Source organism: Coffea arabica, chromosome 4c (assembly GCF_036785885.1).
Source record: "Coffea arabica cultivar ET-39 chromosome 4c, Coffea Arabica ET-39 HiFi, whole genome shotgun sequence".
Classification (NCBI taxonomy): Eukaryota; Viridiplantae; Streptophyta; class Magnoliopsida; order Gentianales; family Rubiaceae; genus Coffea; species Coffea arabica.
The window spans coordinates 21,486,466-21,502,146 of record NC_092316.1 but is presented as its reverse complement, the minus strand read 5'-3'; the positions used below and the strand labels follow the sequence as shown (position 1 = coordinate 21,502,146).

General features: G+C 41.5%; 1 protein-coding gene across 1 annotated transcript; it reads left to right on the top strand.

Annotated features, from left to right (window-relative positions):
- Nucleotides 1-1,142: 1,142 nt before the first annotated feature.
- Nucleotides 1,143-1,913, top strand: LOC140004727 (uncharacterized). Its single transcript, XM_072044869.1, has one exon. It carries the CDS (start codon nucleotides 1,143-1,145, stop codon nucleotides 1,911-1,913), a length of 771 nt encoding a protein of 256 aa, XP_071900970.1.
- The last annotated feature ends 13,768 nt before the right edge of the window (nucleotides 1,914-15,681 follow it).

Here is a 15,681-nt window from a genome sequence, read left to right as displayed (position 1 = left end):
CAGCAGGCGCAGGGGTTGGACAAAATTGCTGATTTTGCTGCTGCCCATGGGTCGGGTGGTGTGGAAGTGCTGACTGCGCAGCAAGCTGAGGAGGTGTTCGTGCATGGAGATGGTGATGGGGCAGCAGGGCAGGTGCAGGAGGTAGGAGAGACAGAGGGGGATGACCAGACCTTGGCAGCTGCGGCAGAGTTAGTGGAGCACGCTGTGGGTGCGGCGGCACACAAGATCATTGCGGATCTTGCGGAAAGGCTGGCGACCGAGGCGGCGGATGGGGAGGAGGAAGGCAGTCTTGCGCATGCTGGGTTGTTGGCTAGAACATCGTCAGATGTCACGTCTGGCGACCTGTCTCTACGTTATGGTGAAGGCCAGCATGGTGAGGGGATGGAAACGCAGAGGTTAGCTATGACATTGAATCTAGACCAGGTTGCCGTTCTTGAACAGGGTGGGAGGAAGGCGAAGGGGAGGGGAATACGGGTCGCGGCTCCGTCTGACAGGGAGTTAAGGTCGGTAGCTAAGAAATCTCAAAATTCATTTCATAGCTTATCCCATGATTAATGCGTGTTTTTGGAATATTCGCAGGATTGCAAAGCCCCCCAATCTTCGAAGACTTAAGACTCTTGTTCGGATGCATAGGCTGGTGCTTGTGGGTGTTTTGAACCAAAATTGTCTAGGTGTAAAGCTGATTCAATTCGGCTGAAGTTGAATTTTGACTACGTAGTGTGTAACGCCTCTGGGGAGTTGTGGGTGTTTTTTAGTTCCCCGGTTGGTGGACAGGTGGTTGGGGAGTCGGATCAGCATCTTTCAATCCGGTGGGCGCATCCCCAGTTCCCGAATCCATTATTAATTTCTTTTGTTCATGCCAAGTGTATGAGGGATGAGCGACAGTGGCTTTGGGAGGGGCTGCTGCAGGATAAGCCTGGGCAGGGGCCTTAGTGCGTTGTGGGTGATTTTAATCTTATTATTTCTGGCAGTGAGAAGAAAGGAGGCTGGCAGTTTCGGCTGGCAGAGGGTCTTGAACTTTCTCAATTTATGAATGAGAGGGGGTATTCGATGCAAGTTTCTCAGGTAGTAGTTTCACTTGGTGTAATAACAGATTAGGGAGGGCGCGCATCTGGAAACGGTTAGATAGAGTATTGCTCAATATGGAGTGCTTGGATTGTCCATTCTCAGTCTCTGTGTCCCACTTAATGCGTGCCCCGTCTGACCATGCTCCGTTACTCATCTCGCTCGCACCTAAAGTTGATTGTAGGAGTCGCTCGTTCCGCTTTTTGAACGTTTGGCCCTCCAAAGTGGGTTTCTTGGACGTGGTCAAGTCAGCTTGGCAAGTGGAGGTGGTTGGGTCCCCCTTCTCAGTAGTGTGGGGAAAATTGAAGAATGTCTCCCGGGCTCTTCGTATCTGGAACAGACAGGTTTTTGGAGATGTGTTTGAGAATGTTAGGAAGGGGGAAGCGGCAGTGGCAGAGGTAGAAATGCGGGTACAAGTTGATCTCTCTGACGAGGCTCACTTGGAGCTCCAGCAGGCGCAAGCTAACTTGAACTGGCAGTTAGCTATTGAGGAACAGTTTTGCAGTCAGAAGGCCAGAGTCAAGTGGCTACAACACGGTGATCGGAATTCAAGATACTTTCACTCAGTGGTCAAGCATCGTCGGTTTCAATCCAGAATTCACAAGATTCAGGATTCCGTGGGAGGATGGGTAATGGACGATGAGGGGATTGGAAGGGAGGCAGTCCGATTCTTTAGTAAGTTGTTCTCGGCTGACCCTGTGGCCGACTGTCACCTCCTGCATGTTATCCCTAATCTTGGGGATGAGATTAACAACACGAGGTTGGAAGAGGTTCCTTCTTTGGAGGAGGTGAAGGGGTGGTCTTTGGGATGGATGGTGATAGTACCACTGGGCCAGACAGGTTCTTAGGGAAGTTCTTTACGGTGGCTTGGGAGGTAGTGGCTCATGATGTGTATAAGGCGGTTATGAGTTTCTTCTGTGGTGCTGAACTGCCTCGTTTCATTACGGCTACGTCTATTATCCTATTACCCAAGGTCGTGAACCTTAAAGATTTTACTCAATTTCGTCCTATTAGTGTGAGTAATTTTTTGAATAAAGTTATTTCTCGAATTTTGGTGGCAAGGTTGTCTAGTGTGTTACCTTGGATCATTTCTCCCCAACAAAGTGGGTTTGTTAAGGGGCGATCGATTACGGATAATTATTTGCTGGCTCAGGAGCTGATGTCGGATATGGGAAGGAAGTGTCGGGGGGGTAATTTGGCCTTGAAACTAGACATGGCTAAGGCATATGATCGGGTTTCTTGGCCATTTCTCATTGCAGTTTTACGGCGGTTTGGCTTTGGTTAAAGGTTCATTGACATGGTATGGAGATTGATCTCCAATGTGTGGTTCTCTGTGCTTGTGAATGGGGTGTCATATAGTTTTTTCAAATTGTCTCGAGGGTTACGTCAAGGGGATCCATTATCGCCTTCACTGTTTATCATTGGGGCCGAGGTGTTGTCCAGGGCTTTAAATGCCCTTGTGTCTCAGTCGCGTGGCGTGGGATACAAGGTTCCGCGGCACTGTCCGGCGGTGTCTCATTTGGCGTTTGTTGACGACATAATTATCTTTGCCAATGGGGCAGCGGGTTCGTTAAGGAGGGTCATGAAGATATTGGACTGGTACCAAAATGATTCGGGCCAGTTGGTAAATGTGCAGAAAAGTGGATATTCAATGCATCCTCGGATCACCGTAGCCCGTAAAAAGGTAATTGGGTTACTCACTTTCAAAGGAGAGAGTTTCCAGTTCGATATCTTGGCGCTCCGCTGTTTACTGGTAGAGCCAAGGAGGCATACTACTCGGATTTGTGTCAGACGGTGCTTAATAAGGTTCTCTCTTGGAAATCCCGATTGTTATCCTTCGGGGGGAAGCTTATTTTCATTAGGCATGTGCTGTCCAGCATCCCGATTCATTTATTGGCTGTGGGTGTCATACCAAAAGGTGTCTTCCGGACGATTGAAAGGGTATGTGCCAATTTTCTCTGGCGGGCGAGGGATGAGCAGAAGAAATTTCATTGGATTCGTTGGTGAGACCTGTGTTACCCAACGGATGAAGGTGGGGCTGGGTTTCGATCACTGGGTGACATGAATAAGGCATTCTCGTGTAAATTGTGGTGGAATTTCCGGTGTGGACTTTCCTTATGGGCGCGGTTTCTGAATGCTCAATATTGTAAGGGGAGTCACCCTTGCCAGATTTCTGTGTCTATCCTGGGCTCAGCAACTTGGAAGAGAATGTTAGATGTTCGGGGATTAGCAGAGTTGTTTATTGGATAGAGGTTGAACGAGGGTCAATGTAGTTTTTGGTATGATAATTGGACTGGCCATGGGGCCTTATATCTGAGAATGGGGGTGCAGGAAGACGAACCCTGTCTGGAATTTACGGAGGATGGGCAATGGGCCCCGTCGAAGTTAGCGGGGGTCCTACCTTATGACATGATACAGCAAGTTTTAGTTTGGCAGGGCCGGATGGGGCGTCTCCAGATAGGATGATATGGCTGGCTTCATGCTCGGGGCAGTTTTCAATTTCATCCGCCTATGAAGAGATTCGAGAGACAAAGCCTTCATCATTCCTCTTTCGGCAAATCTGGCATGCGTGCATTCCCCTGAAAGTGTCCTTTTTTATGCTTCGATTGCTGTCTAATCGCCTTCCTTTGGATGACGTGTTGACAGCTCATGGGTTTCAGCTTCCATCCAAGTGCTCATGTTGTCTGCTGTCGGGCACTGAATCCCTTCTCCACTTGTTCTTGGAGGGGGAACTTGCAACTGCGGTTCGGTAGTTTTTTGGCTCTATTGGTGGGAGGGTTCTGACTGGCCATCTCAGGGTTTGGTTGATGGGTTGGTGGCTTAAGCCAGTGAAGTCGGGAAAGCTTCGGTTTGTGTTCCGGGTATTACCTTCTCTCATCTGTTGGCATATTTGGAAGGTAAGGTGTACAGCGGTGTTCCAGGGATCCATGCAGAGACCTGCACAGGTGTGTCAGACAGTCTTTCGAGAGTTAAAAGATGTGTTTTGGTTCAAATTCGGGGAGATACATCGGGCGACCGACTGGCATACGGTTTTGAGCCAGTGGAGTGCAGGCCGGAGGCATTCCTTGTGCGTCACATTCAGTGGGTCGCTCCGTGGCCTGGCGCGGTCAAGCTTAATATTGATGGGGGCTCAAAAGGTAACCCAGGGGTGAGCGGGGGAGGGGGGATCCTTCGAAATTCTTCGGGTTGTATGATATTTGTGTTTTCCAGCTATTTTGGGTGTTGTACCAGTTTACAGGCTGAGGCTAAAGCATTATTACTCGGGTTGCGGATATGTGAGCAACGGGGTTTCGGTGGTAACGTGGTGGTGGAGACAGACTCTCTGATGTTGCAACGGATTCTGCTGAAACGTTGCTTGTGTCCATGGTCCATCAGTGTAGAGGTGGGGAAGATTGGGCTCCTAACCGGAGGGAGCTTTCAAGTCCTACACTATTACAGGGAAGCGAATAAGGTCGCGGACATTTTGGCGAATGCTGCGGCAGCTCATTCTCAGTGTGGGGTGTTTGTCTATAACGGGATTGATGAATTGCCTAAGTTGGCTAGGGGTGCATACCGGTTGGATAGGCTTGGTTTTCCTTCCTTTCGCAGGTTTAGGGTAACAGGGGCTTCTCCCCATATGTAATGAATTCCCACACTTGTATTCCTTCTTTGGTCTAATAAAATAAAAGTTAAAAAAAAGCCAATTTTTGTGAACAATTTTCTTTTTCCGATAAATTTTAATGCTACAAATGTCTTAAAATAAAAATTAAGAGACTAATGAGCAAAAACGAATAATAATTATCATTTAATCCATAAAAATGAAAATAATAATAAATAAAGCTAAATTAAAAATTTAATATCTAAAATGCTAAAAAAATGTCTAAAAACAAAATCATGAGATTAATAAGTAAAAATAGATAATGATTATCAATAAAATAAAAATAAAATAAAATAAAGATAAATTAAAATTTGGTGTCTACAGCTTGCCCCTCTTTGTCTGAATTTCGAAGAAATTCAAGACAAAGACGTAGACACCAAATACTTACATACAGTTATTCTGTCGTGAGCTGGAACATGTAAGCATAAAAAGGTCAGTGGGATGAATACCCGAGCCTGCCGAGGTATCAAATCCAACTCAATAAAACTGTCAGTGAGATACTCTCAAGTTTGCCGATATTTCAAATCCAACTACCAAAAAAAAAATGGTCAGTGGGATACTCCCAAACCTACCGATATCCCAACTCCAACAGGGATTCCAACTCGATAAAACGGTTAGTGAGATACTCCCAAGCCTACCGAGATTCCAACTTCAACAATCAAATCCAACACGATAAAACGGTCAGTGGGATACTCCCAAACCTATCGAGATTCCAACTTCAACAATCAAATCCAACACTATAAAATGGTCAGTGAGATACTCCTAGACCTACCAAGTCCTTCCAAATCCAATGCCGAAATTTTCAAATCCAATACGATAAAACAGTCAGTGGGATACTCCCAAGCTTGCCGATATCTTTTCCAATCCAACTCAATAAAACGGTTAGTAGGATACTCCTAACCCTACCGAAATTCCAACTCCAACTGAGATTCCAACTCAATAAAACGGTTAGTGGGATACTTCCAAATCTACCCAGATTCCAGCTTCAACAATCAAATCCAACATGATAAAACGGTCAGTGGAATACTCCCGAGCCTGCCGATATCTTTCCAAATCCAACTCGATAAAACGATTAGTGGGATACTCCCAAACCTATCGAAATTCCAACTCCAACTGAGATTCCAACTCGATAAAATGGTTAGTGGGATACTCCTAAACCTATCGAGATTCCAACTTCAACAATCAAATCCAACACGATAAAATGGTCAGTGGAATACTCTCAAGCTTGCTGATATCTTTCCAAATCCAACTCGATAAAACGGTTAGTGCAATACTCCAAAGCCTGCTGAAATTCCAACTTCAACTGAGATTCCAAATCGATAAAATGGTTCTAATGTCAAATTGGTCAAGGAATTAAATGTTATTGACAAGAAGTGGGGATAGAAGGGTGTGCGGTGGACGTTGGGACTTTACTAACAAGAATTAAATTTGATTTGATTTTTTTTTAATTTTTAATTTTTTTGACTTTTTTTATTTGATTTTTTGACTTTTTTTTGAGAGAATCCTTTCAAAAATAATTTGCCCCAGTTTCAACGAGTTATTGCGCAACCGATCATTCAATTTGCATTACGGCATGGTTGCTCATTCTTAGAGATTTGATTCACCTCTTCCTCAGTCTGAATCCCTCAATTGTTGGGCGATATTCCACAATTATAAAAAATTTACCCCAGTTTTGCTTTTTGGTATTCGAACCTGCAAAAAATAGAAATAATCATAATAATAGATAATGCCACCACCATCCGATTAATCCCTTTCTTCAAGAAATGTGTAAACATGAGTATTTGAACGTCTTTCTCCGATGTAGCAAGAACTCAACTTTACTCTGCGAACCGTATCATATTTCCTCAACTTGACAAAACACTTGATATCCAGGCAATTTTGGTATCTAGACCATTCACAGGGATTGCCATTCGATAAGTCCTCGATGTAGCAAAGCTCAACTTTGCTCTATGAACTACATCAAATCTTCTTAACTTCCAGTGCTTATCAAATATGACATTTGGTATCCAGGCAATTTTGGTATCCAGACCATTCACAGGGATTGCCATTCAATAAGTCCTCGATATAGCAAAGCTCAATTTTGCTCTGTGTGTCGCGCCTCATTTTTTGATAAATAAATAAATGGTTTAAAAATGTATTTTTTGTGATTGGAAAATGAATTGTGATTTTAAAAGAAAAAAATGGGTCTAAATGGGGGGTTGAGAATGCGACGATTTGACCCAAAATTACAGTTTAAAAAGGGTTTTTGAAATAAAAATTGGAGTCGCCACTTGGTAATGAGTTAAGGTGTACCAAGTCACCAAAAAATGAATTTTTTAAGAAAAAATAGGAAAAAGTAGTAAGAAACCCCTTTTAAACGACTCCTAGTCCATGTAAACCAAAGAAAAAGGTTCGGGAGTCACATTTGACGAAGGAGAAGGCAAGGATAAAATCCAAGGCACCCCTTCGACCTAGCCAAGGCTAGTTGCGTGATTTAATCAAAGTTTTTCTTATTTTAACCAAAGAATTTATTACATTTGGATGCACTACATGAATGCAAACCCTAGACCTAAGGGGTATTGGGGGAAATTTCTCTTCAAAGGTTGAGTGGTGCCAATCACATTAACTGTGAAGCCCAATGACGATCCTTTGAAGAAGTCACGAATAATGCGAGTGGGATGCAAATGAATGGAATGCATGTATGCAATATGAGGACATGAGTTTGAAAAAGTAATAAAAGGCAATAATATGTAAGTGAAAATGTGCACGTGAGTGGGCAAGGTGCGGTATGTGAAATGATAATATGAAGTACATGTGTGCAAATGATGAAACATAAAGGTGCACGTGTGCAAAATGGGAGGAAAATGAAAGTGTGATGAGGGTATAAAATGGTAGAGTGGATTTAAAAATGCATGAGCCTAGGGAATTCATGCATATTGGGTACGGGGAGACCTAAATCGTGACTCAATTTGCCCTTTTATAGAGGGAATACAAGCGTGCTAAGGCTTAGAAAAAGCCACACTCGTCTATATCCCATATTTAAGGGGACTCTCAAGCAAATGGACCCTATAACTAGCATGAAATGCAAAAATCCTAAAATGGAGGGAAAAGGGGTTCGAGGGGCATGCAAAATGATAAAACTAAAAAGAATGCATGATATGTAATGAACATGCAAACATGTACTAACGAAGGGAAATTCCTAAGGGTCTAGCGTTGGACTAGCTCATTCTATGAATTCCGACTAGCGTTGGACTAGTGGAAACGTACATTCATCCATTGCATTCATTCATGGCTATGGAAAGCGAGTAGACATGCCAAACACTCGTAAACACATAGCACATAACATTTAGCATGCTCGACTAGATGCAAGGCCCTAACAAAGCAAATTAACACGTAGCAACTAAGCATGCAAGACACATAAGGTAATTAAAGCCCTAACTATTACATTTGCTAGCTAGGCACACGTCTTCGATAGGTCTTCATTGAATGCTCCTCCAAGCCCTATCTATTACAAGCCAAGAGGTGTACACATACCCCATAAAAATAACTTAATGAAAGCAAAAGTAAATGAAGTAAATGAAAGTAATGAAAGAAAAACAAGGAAAGCAAAATAAACATGCAATTCTCACTTAGCACGTTGGATCACATAAGAGAGACAAAAAGGGATAAAAGAAATTATACCGCTCCCTTTTGTAGTGTTAAATGGAGTGAAATCACTTATTTATCCTCCAAAATAAAAAAAATGGTCAATGTACCAATTTATTTGAAGAGATTAAAGAAAATAGGCAAACAAGAGCTCATTCGGTCATAAAGCCCCTAAAGTCATGGCTTAAGTGCATTTGACAAAGCATGGTAGTTAATTTGAAGCAAAGCAAGCAATGAAGTTTCAAAATTAAAACTACCAAGGACTAAATTGAGGAGATTATTCAATTGATTGGGTCCTAGTGGAATAAGGGGGATCTTGAGGGATTAAAGTGCAATTTCCTTTTGGTTCTCATGCATGCATACGTTAGAAAAATTCTGCATTTTGAAGCTTCTTGCAACTAAACATAGGCTGGCTGCATTTTTTGTTTCCAAGCTCAAATTTCAGACTTGAACACACACAAGCTTTGCTCAAGACATTTTCAATCAGAATCATAACTTGAAACCAAGCAACAATACGTATAACCTCAAACTCCAAATAACAAACAACATAAAGGAAGTTGATGCAAAAATCTGGAGGAACACTCAAACACATTTTTCTTTGAAGGAACGAACACTGCTGCAATTTTTCAGATTTGGTTCATTACCATGGCCGAACATGCAATCCACAAAGGAAAGGAAAGAAAAACAGGTTTCAGCAAAATTACTTCAGGAATTTTCTTTTCTTTTCGCCCCATTCTCACGCAATTCCTTATGCATCCTCAACATATCCCGGCAAAGCCCACCAAGAAGAGACATGATCATATTATTACCTAGATGCAATATCAGCTTGGAAAACTAAAAAAAAACAAAGGACTAAGATTATGAAACATTGAATATGGCAGGCTGATATATTTTCCAGCAATGTTTAGGCATGTTTCAAGCTTTTCCTTAAACAAACACACCAACATCAACTCCAAACCTTCACTCTCATCCCTTCAACACCAAATGAAACAAACAAAAGATGACCAAACCCAGCTCTACGAGGATGCAAGGTCCTCTTCACTAAACATAGCCAGACATCAAATTGCGAACCTAACAAATGAAAATCATTTGGTTTTATTTGACCCAAACATGCAAACTTTCCAAGAATTTTTCTGCAATCTATCGGCATCCATACCCAGGAGAATGACCATGAACATTATCCCCACAAGAAACATGCAAAGTCTGTTAAACTAAGCCCACAAAATCATATAATGACAACAAGGTCAAGGCTTTAAAATCTCCTTCCCCCAAACAGGTTTGCAAAGATAGGAAAACATCTTTTGTTGCTTATACTCAAAGTTTGCATGCTGGGTTCAATTTTTCTGGTGGGTTTTGGACATGAAAAGCCGAGAACCAAAGGATATGAAGACCTGGAAAGTGTTCAGCCGTTTGGGTCTTTATTTCCAGAAAACACAGAAAACTTGCAATCCAACATACATCATGAACTCACGACTAAAAAAATGCAACAAAGGAGAAAACATCAGACAACAACGAGCCAGCAAATAAACAACAAAAGAAACAGCTTGGCTTGGACTGCAGCGCCAGCAAAACTCAAAGAAACAACGACAGTAAGTCACGGGACTACAATGAATACATTCACAGGCTTCGAACAGCTTGGAACTGATCGAAGTTTTGCCCACCAAAACAGAAAAACATTTCAGCAAAAAAGGCATAAACATCCGCAGGAGATGAGAAAGTTTACCCAAATGAAAAAGGAAAGATCGACAGCAGATGATTTGCTGCAAAAAACCCATGCTTTTCCGATGAAGACTGAAGACAATAACGGCGGCGTTGGGTTCCTCCTCTGCTCGTAGTTTCTACTGGTTCCAGTCAATCTCCCGTTTGCGGTTTTCCTTTTCCTTTCTGGGCTTCTCTTTTTCAATCTTCAGCCATGCCGCTTGTAGACACCAAATTTTTGGTGTAATTTCATTTACTGTTTATTTTTAGTTTTTTTATTTGTTGTTTTAGTTTTATTCACTTTTTAATTTTTAGTTTTTAGTTTTTAGTTTTAGCATCGAATTTCTTGGGAAAAAGGAGGAAAATTCAAAATGAACATGCTTTAATTGTTTTTGACTCAAAATTCAATATTGAGAAAAAGGAAAAATGAATAAAAAAAGAGAAAAAGGAAAAATGAAAAAAGGAAAATCATGAAAAAAGGAAAAAAAAAGGAAAAGGAAAAAATAGCAATTTTGTTTTATTTGGTTTTATTTATCTATTTTAGTCATTTCTACTTAATTTATCTTTTATTTTTGTTTGGTTCATTTAGAAAAAAAGAAAAGAGCAAAAAACAATGAAAATGGGAAATGAAAAAAAAAAGAATTGGATTTTATACTTTGTTGTTTCTAGTTTATTTGTTTTATCCAAGGTTAATTAAATTATTTTGTTATTTATTTTTATTATTATCAATATTGTTTTAATTAATCTAAAAAAAAATGGAAATGCGGCATGCAAGCTGCGTATTGCCGCAGCTTGCAAACAGAGGACCAGGCAGCCCTTCAGCTGCAATTTGAGGAAAGATGTTTAGGGTTGTGGTGCCCATATAAATAGAAAAGGAAAGGCAGCCGGCAAAGGGGGGAGCATACAGAGAGTAAGATAGAAGTTGACGGTCGAAACCTTCGGGAAGAAAAAGGGAAAAATTAGAGGAGAAATGGGGAGGATCTTCGGGTACTAAACGAGAGAGACAGAGGAGCGGCTAAGTAGAAAAGGCAGAGGAAAATAGGTAGCGGGTTGATAGAGAGAGTTGACGGCTAAAAAGGGTAGCTAGGAGAACCTAAGGGAGATAGAAGGAACGACAGGGAGAGGGTGACGAAGGAAAAGAAGGCTGAGAAAGAGTGAAAGCCGAGAGTGACGAGCCAGCGAAGAAGAGAAAAAACTAGGACAGGGGTCATCGGATCTCCATACGTTCGCTTGCGGTTTTTCTCCACCAAGATGGCAGCCGGTTTTGTTAGACTATTATGAATCCAATCATCTCTCAAGCCCAAGTTAAGCTTTGTCCACCTTATTAGCACCACAAAAGGAGGCGGTATAATTTCTTTTATCTTTTTTGTCTCTCCTATGTGACTCAACGTGCTAAGTGAATTGCATGTCTACTTTGCTTTCCTAGCTTTTCTTTAATTCCTTTTACTTATGTCATTTACTTTTTGTTTTCATTAAGTTATTCTTTTAATGGGGTATGTGTACACCTCTTGGCTTGTAATAGATAGGGCTTGGCGAGCTTTCTTGTCCATTTTCCCTTTCCCCCCTTTTGTTTTAGTTAGCAAATGTAATAAGTTCATTGCTTGCTTTCGTTGCTACGTGTTTAATCGCTTTATTAGGTTCTTGCATCTAGTCAAGCATGCTAAGTGTTATGTGCTACGTGTTTATAAGTGATTCGCATGTCTACTCGCTTTTTATAGTCATGAATGAATGTGATGGATGAATGGACGTCACCACACTAGTCCAATGCTAGTTATGGCCCCCTTTCCCGTCACCACACTAGTCCAACGCTAGTTGTGGTTCATTGTTCCGTTTCCACTAGTCCAATGCTAGTAGAAATTCATAGAAAGGGCTAGTCCAATGCTAGACTCAATAAGCCATTTCCCCTTTCGTTAGTACATGTTTGCATGTTCATTACATGTCATGCATTCTTTTTAGTTTTATCATTTTGCATGCCCCTCGAACCACTTTTCCCTCCATTTTAGGATTTTTGCATTTCATGCTAGTTATAGGGTCCATTTGCTTGAGAGTCCCCTTAAATATGGGATATAGACGAGTGTGGCTTTTTCTAAGCCTTAGCACGCTTGTATTCCCTCTATAAAAGGGCAAATTGAGTCACGATTTAGGTCTCCCCGTACCCAATATGCATGAATTCCCTAGGTTCATGCATCCACTCTATCATTACACTTTCATTTTTTCCTCCCATTTTGCACATGTGCACCTTTATGTTTCTTCACTTGCACACTAACACTTTTTATCATCACTTGCACACATGCACTTTATATTATCATTTCACATACCGTACCTTGCCCACTCACGTACACATTTTCATTTACATATTTATTGTTTTATTATTTTTTCAAACTCATGTCCTCACATTGCATACATGCATTCCATTCATTTGCATCCCACGCGCATTATTCGTGACTTCTTCAAAGGATCGTTATTGGGCTTCACAATTAATGTGATTGGCACCACTCAACCTTTGAAGAGAAATTTTCCCCAATACCCCTAGGTCTAGGGTTTGCATTCATGTAGTGCATCCAAATGTAATAAATTCTTTGGTTAAAACAAGAAAATCTTTGATTAAATCGCGCAACTAGCCTTGGCTAGGTCGAAGGGGTGCCTTGGATTTTTATCCTTGCCTTCCCCTTCGTCAAATGTGACTCCCGAACCTTTTTCGTTGGTTTACGTGGACTAGGAGTCGTTTAAAAGGGGTTTCTTACTACCTTTTCCTATTTTTCTTTAAAAAATTCATTTTTAGGTGACTTGGTACACCTTAACTCGTTACCAAGTGGCGACTCCGATTTTGATTTCAAAAACCCTTTTTAAACTACATTTTGGGTCAAATCGTCGCATTCTCAAAACCCCATTTAGACCCATTTTTCTTTTAAATCACAATTCATTTTCCAATCACAAAAAATACATTTTTAAAACCATTTATTTTTCTTATCAAAAATGGGGTGCGACACCGCTACTCTCTCAGAACTCTCTCCTTCACTATCTTTCTTTCAGCCACCACCTCTCTGGTTTCTTTCTAAACCGTCACTTTCTCTCCTCTTTCTTCCAGCCCTAAAACCCCAGTCTTTTCCTTTTGTTTTGCCGTCCCTCCTGTTTGCTCGCTCTCTCTCGGCTCCCTCCTTAGCTCGCCTTTCCTCTGATTGTTTTTTTATCTCCCCGATCCTCCTCTTTCTTCTTCCTAGTCGTCTACCCTCAGCTCTCTCTCCTAGATTTTTCGTCCCCTTGCTCTCTCTCGCTTCCTTTGCGGCTATCCTCCAATGCAACCCCACTTCCACCGAACCCTTCATCCTACGGCCCCTCTTTGCTGCCTCTCCTCTTTTCATTTTAATCCCTACACCTTGCATAGAAGCTTCCTTCATTAGCCAGGTGTCTGGCCACCTGGAAACACCAGCCTTCTCCTCTAAAAATTGCAGGCAAAGGGCTGCCCGAGCCCTTTCTTGCAAGCTGCGAAAATACGCAGCTTGCATGCTATGGGAAAATTTTTTTTTCTTTTTTTTTCAACTTAATAATTTAACAAAAATAATAGTAAAACTAAATAATAATAAAACAACAATTTTAATCAAAATAAACAAACTAAAAAATAACAAAGTTACCCTTTTCAATCTTTTTCTTTCATTTTTCCATTTTTCATCATTTTTCTTTTTTCCTTCCTTTTTCTTTTTTTTTCAAAATAAATTAACAAAAATAAACCAAAATGCCAAAAGATTGAATTTGAACGTATTTTTGTGAACAATTTTCCTTTTTTTTCATGATTTTTTCCTTTTTTTCTTTTTCATGATTTTTCTTCTTTTTTTTCTTTTTCATGATTTTTCTACGCTAAAACTTAAAAATAAAATAAAAACTAGAAACTAAAAAAACTAAAAAGCAACCACGACAAATGAGAATAAAAAGTAAAAGAAATTACACCAAAAATTTGGTGTCTACAGTTTGCCCCTCTTTGTCTGAGTTTTGAAAAAACTTGAGACAAAGAAATAGACACCAAATACTTACCTGCGTTATTCGGCTACGAATTACTCAAACGATGGGGACTGACCCCTGACAGGAAATTTTAAAATCGGGACTGACCCGAAACAGAAATTTAAACGGGACTGACCCGAACAGAAATTTAAAACGGAACTGACCCGAACAAGAATTTAAACGGGACTGACCCAAACAAGAAATTTAAAACGGGACTGACCCGAACAGGAAATTTAAAACGGGACTGACCCGAACAGGAATTTTAAACGGGACTGACCCGAACAGAAATTAAACGGGACTGACCCGAACAGAAATTAAACGGGACTGACCCAAACAAGAATTTAAAATGGGATAGACCCAGACAGAAATGTAAATGGGATAGACCCAGACAGAAATTTTAAAATCATGGGACTGACCCGAATAAACATAAAATCATGGGACTGACCCGAATAAGCTTTAAATCATGGGACTGACCCGAATAAGCTTTAAAATCATGGGACTGACCCGAATAAGTTTTAAATCATGGGACTGACCCGAACAAGCTTTAAATCATGGGACTGACCCGAATAAGCTTTAAAATCATGGAACTGACCCGAACAAGCTTAAAATCATGGGACTGACCCGAATAAGCTTTAAAATCATGGGACTGACCCGAATAAGCTTTTTAATCATGGGACTGACCCGAACAAGCTTTAAAACCATGGGACTGACCCGAATAAGCTTTAAATCATGGGACTGGCCCGAATAAAGCTTAAAATCATGACTCCACTGGGGAAGTTTAAACAATGAATTGAGTTTTTATCTCGGGGTAGCTCAAATTTTGTACCAAGAGGGAGATTTGATCTCTGTGGCTGAACAAAATGAAATGCGCACTAGTGGGACTGACCCACGGCTAGTGGCTGAATAAAAAGAAGTGCGCACTAGTGGGACTGACCCACGGCTAGTGGCTAAACAAAATAAAATGTGCACTAGTGGGACTGACCCACGGCTAGTGGCGATGAAAATAAAAGGCTCACCAGTGGGACAAACCCAACGGCTGGTGGCAAATGCAAATGAAAGGCTCACTAGTGGGACAAACCCAACGGCTAGCGGCGATGCAAATGAAATGCTTACTGGCGGGACAAACCCAGCTCCAGTAGCAATAAAATGCTTTTGACAATCGGGCAGTGGGATAAAACCCGAGCCTGTCGAGGTCGGAGGGATAAAACCCGTGCCCAACGAAAATAAAAGCGGTCAGTGGGATAAAACCCGAGCCTGTCGAGGTCGGAGGGATAAAACCCGTGCCCAACGAAAGTAAAAGCGGTCAGTGGGATAAAACCCGAGCCTGCCGAGGTCGGAGGGATAAAACCCGTGCCCAACGAAAGTAAAAGCGGTCAGTGGGATAAAACCCGAGCCTGCCGAGGTCGGAGGGATAAAACCCGTGCCCAACGAAAGTAAAAGCGGTCAGTGGGATAAAACCCGAGCCTGCCGAGGTGAACTTGATTTGATTTTTGACTTTTCTGATGATGATTCCTGCCGAGGTCGGAAGGATAAAACCCGTGCCCAACGAAAATAAAAGCGGTCAGTGGGATAAAACCCGAGCCTGCCGAGGTCGGAGGGATAAAACCCGTGCCCAACGAAAGTAAAAGCGGTCAGTGGGATAAAACCCGAGCCTGCCGAGG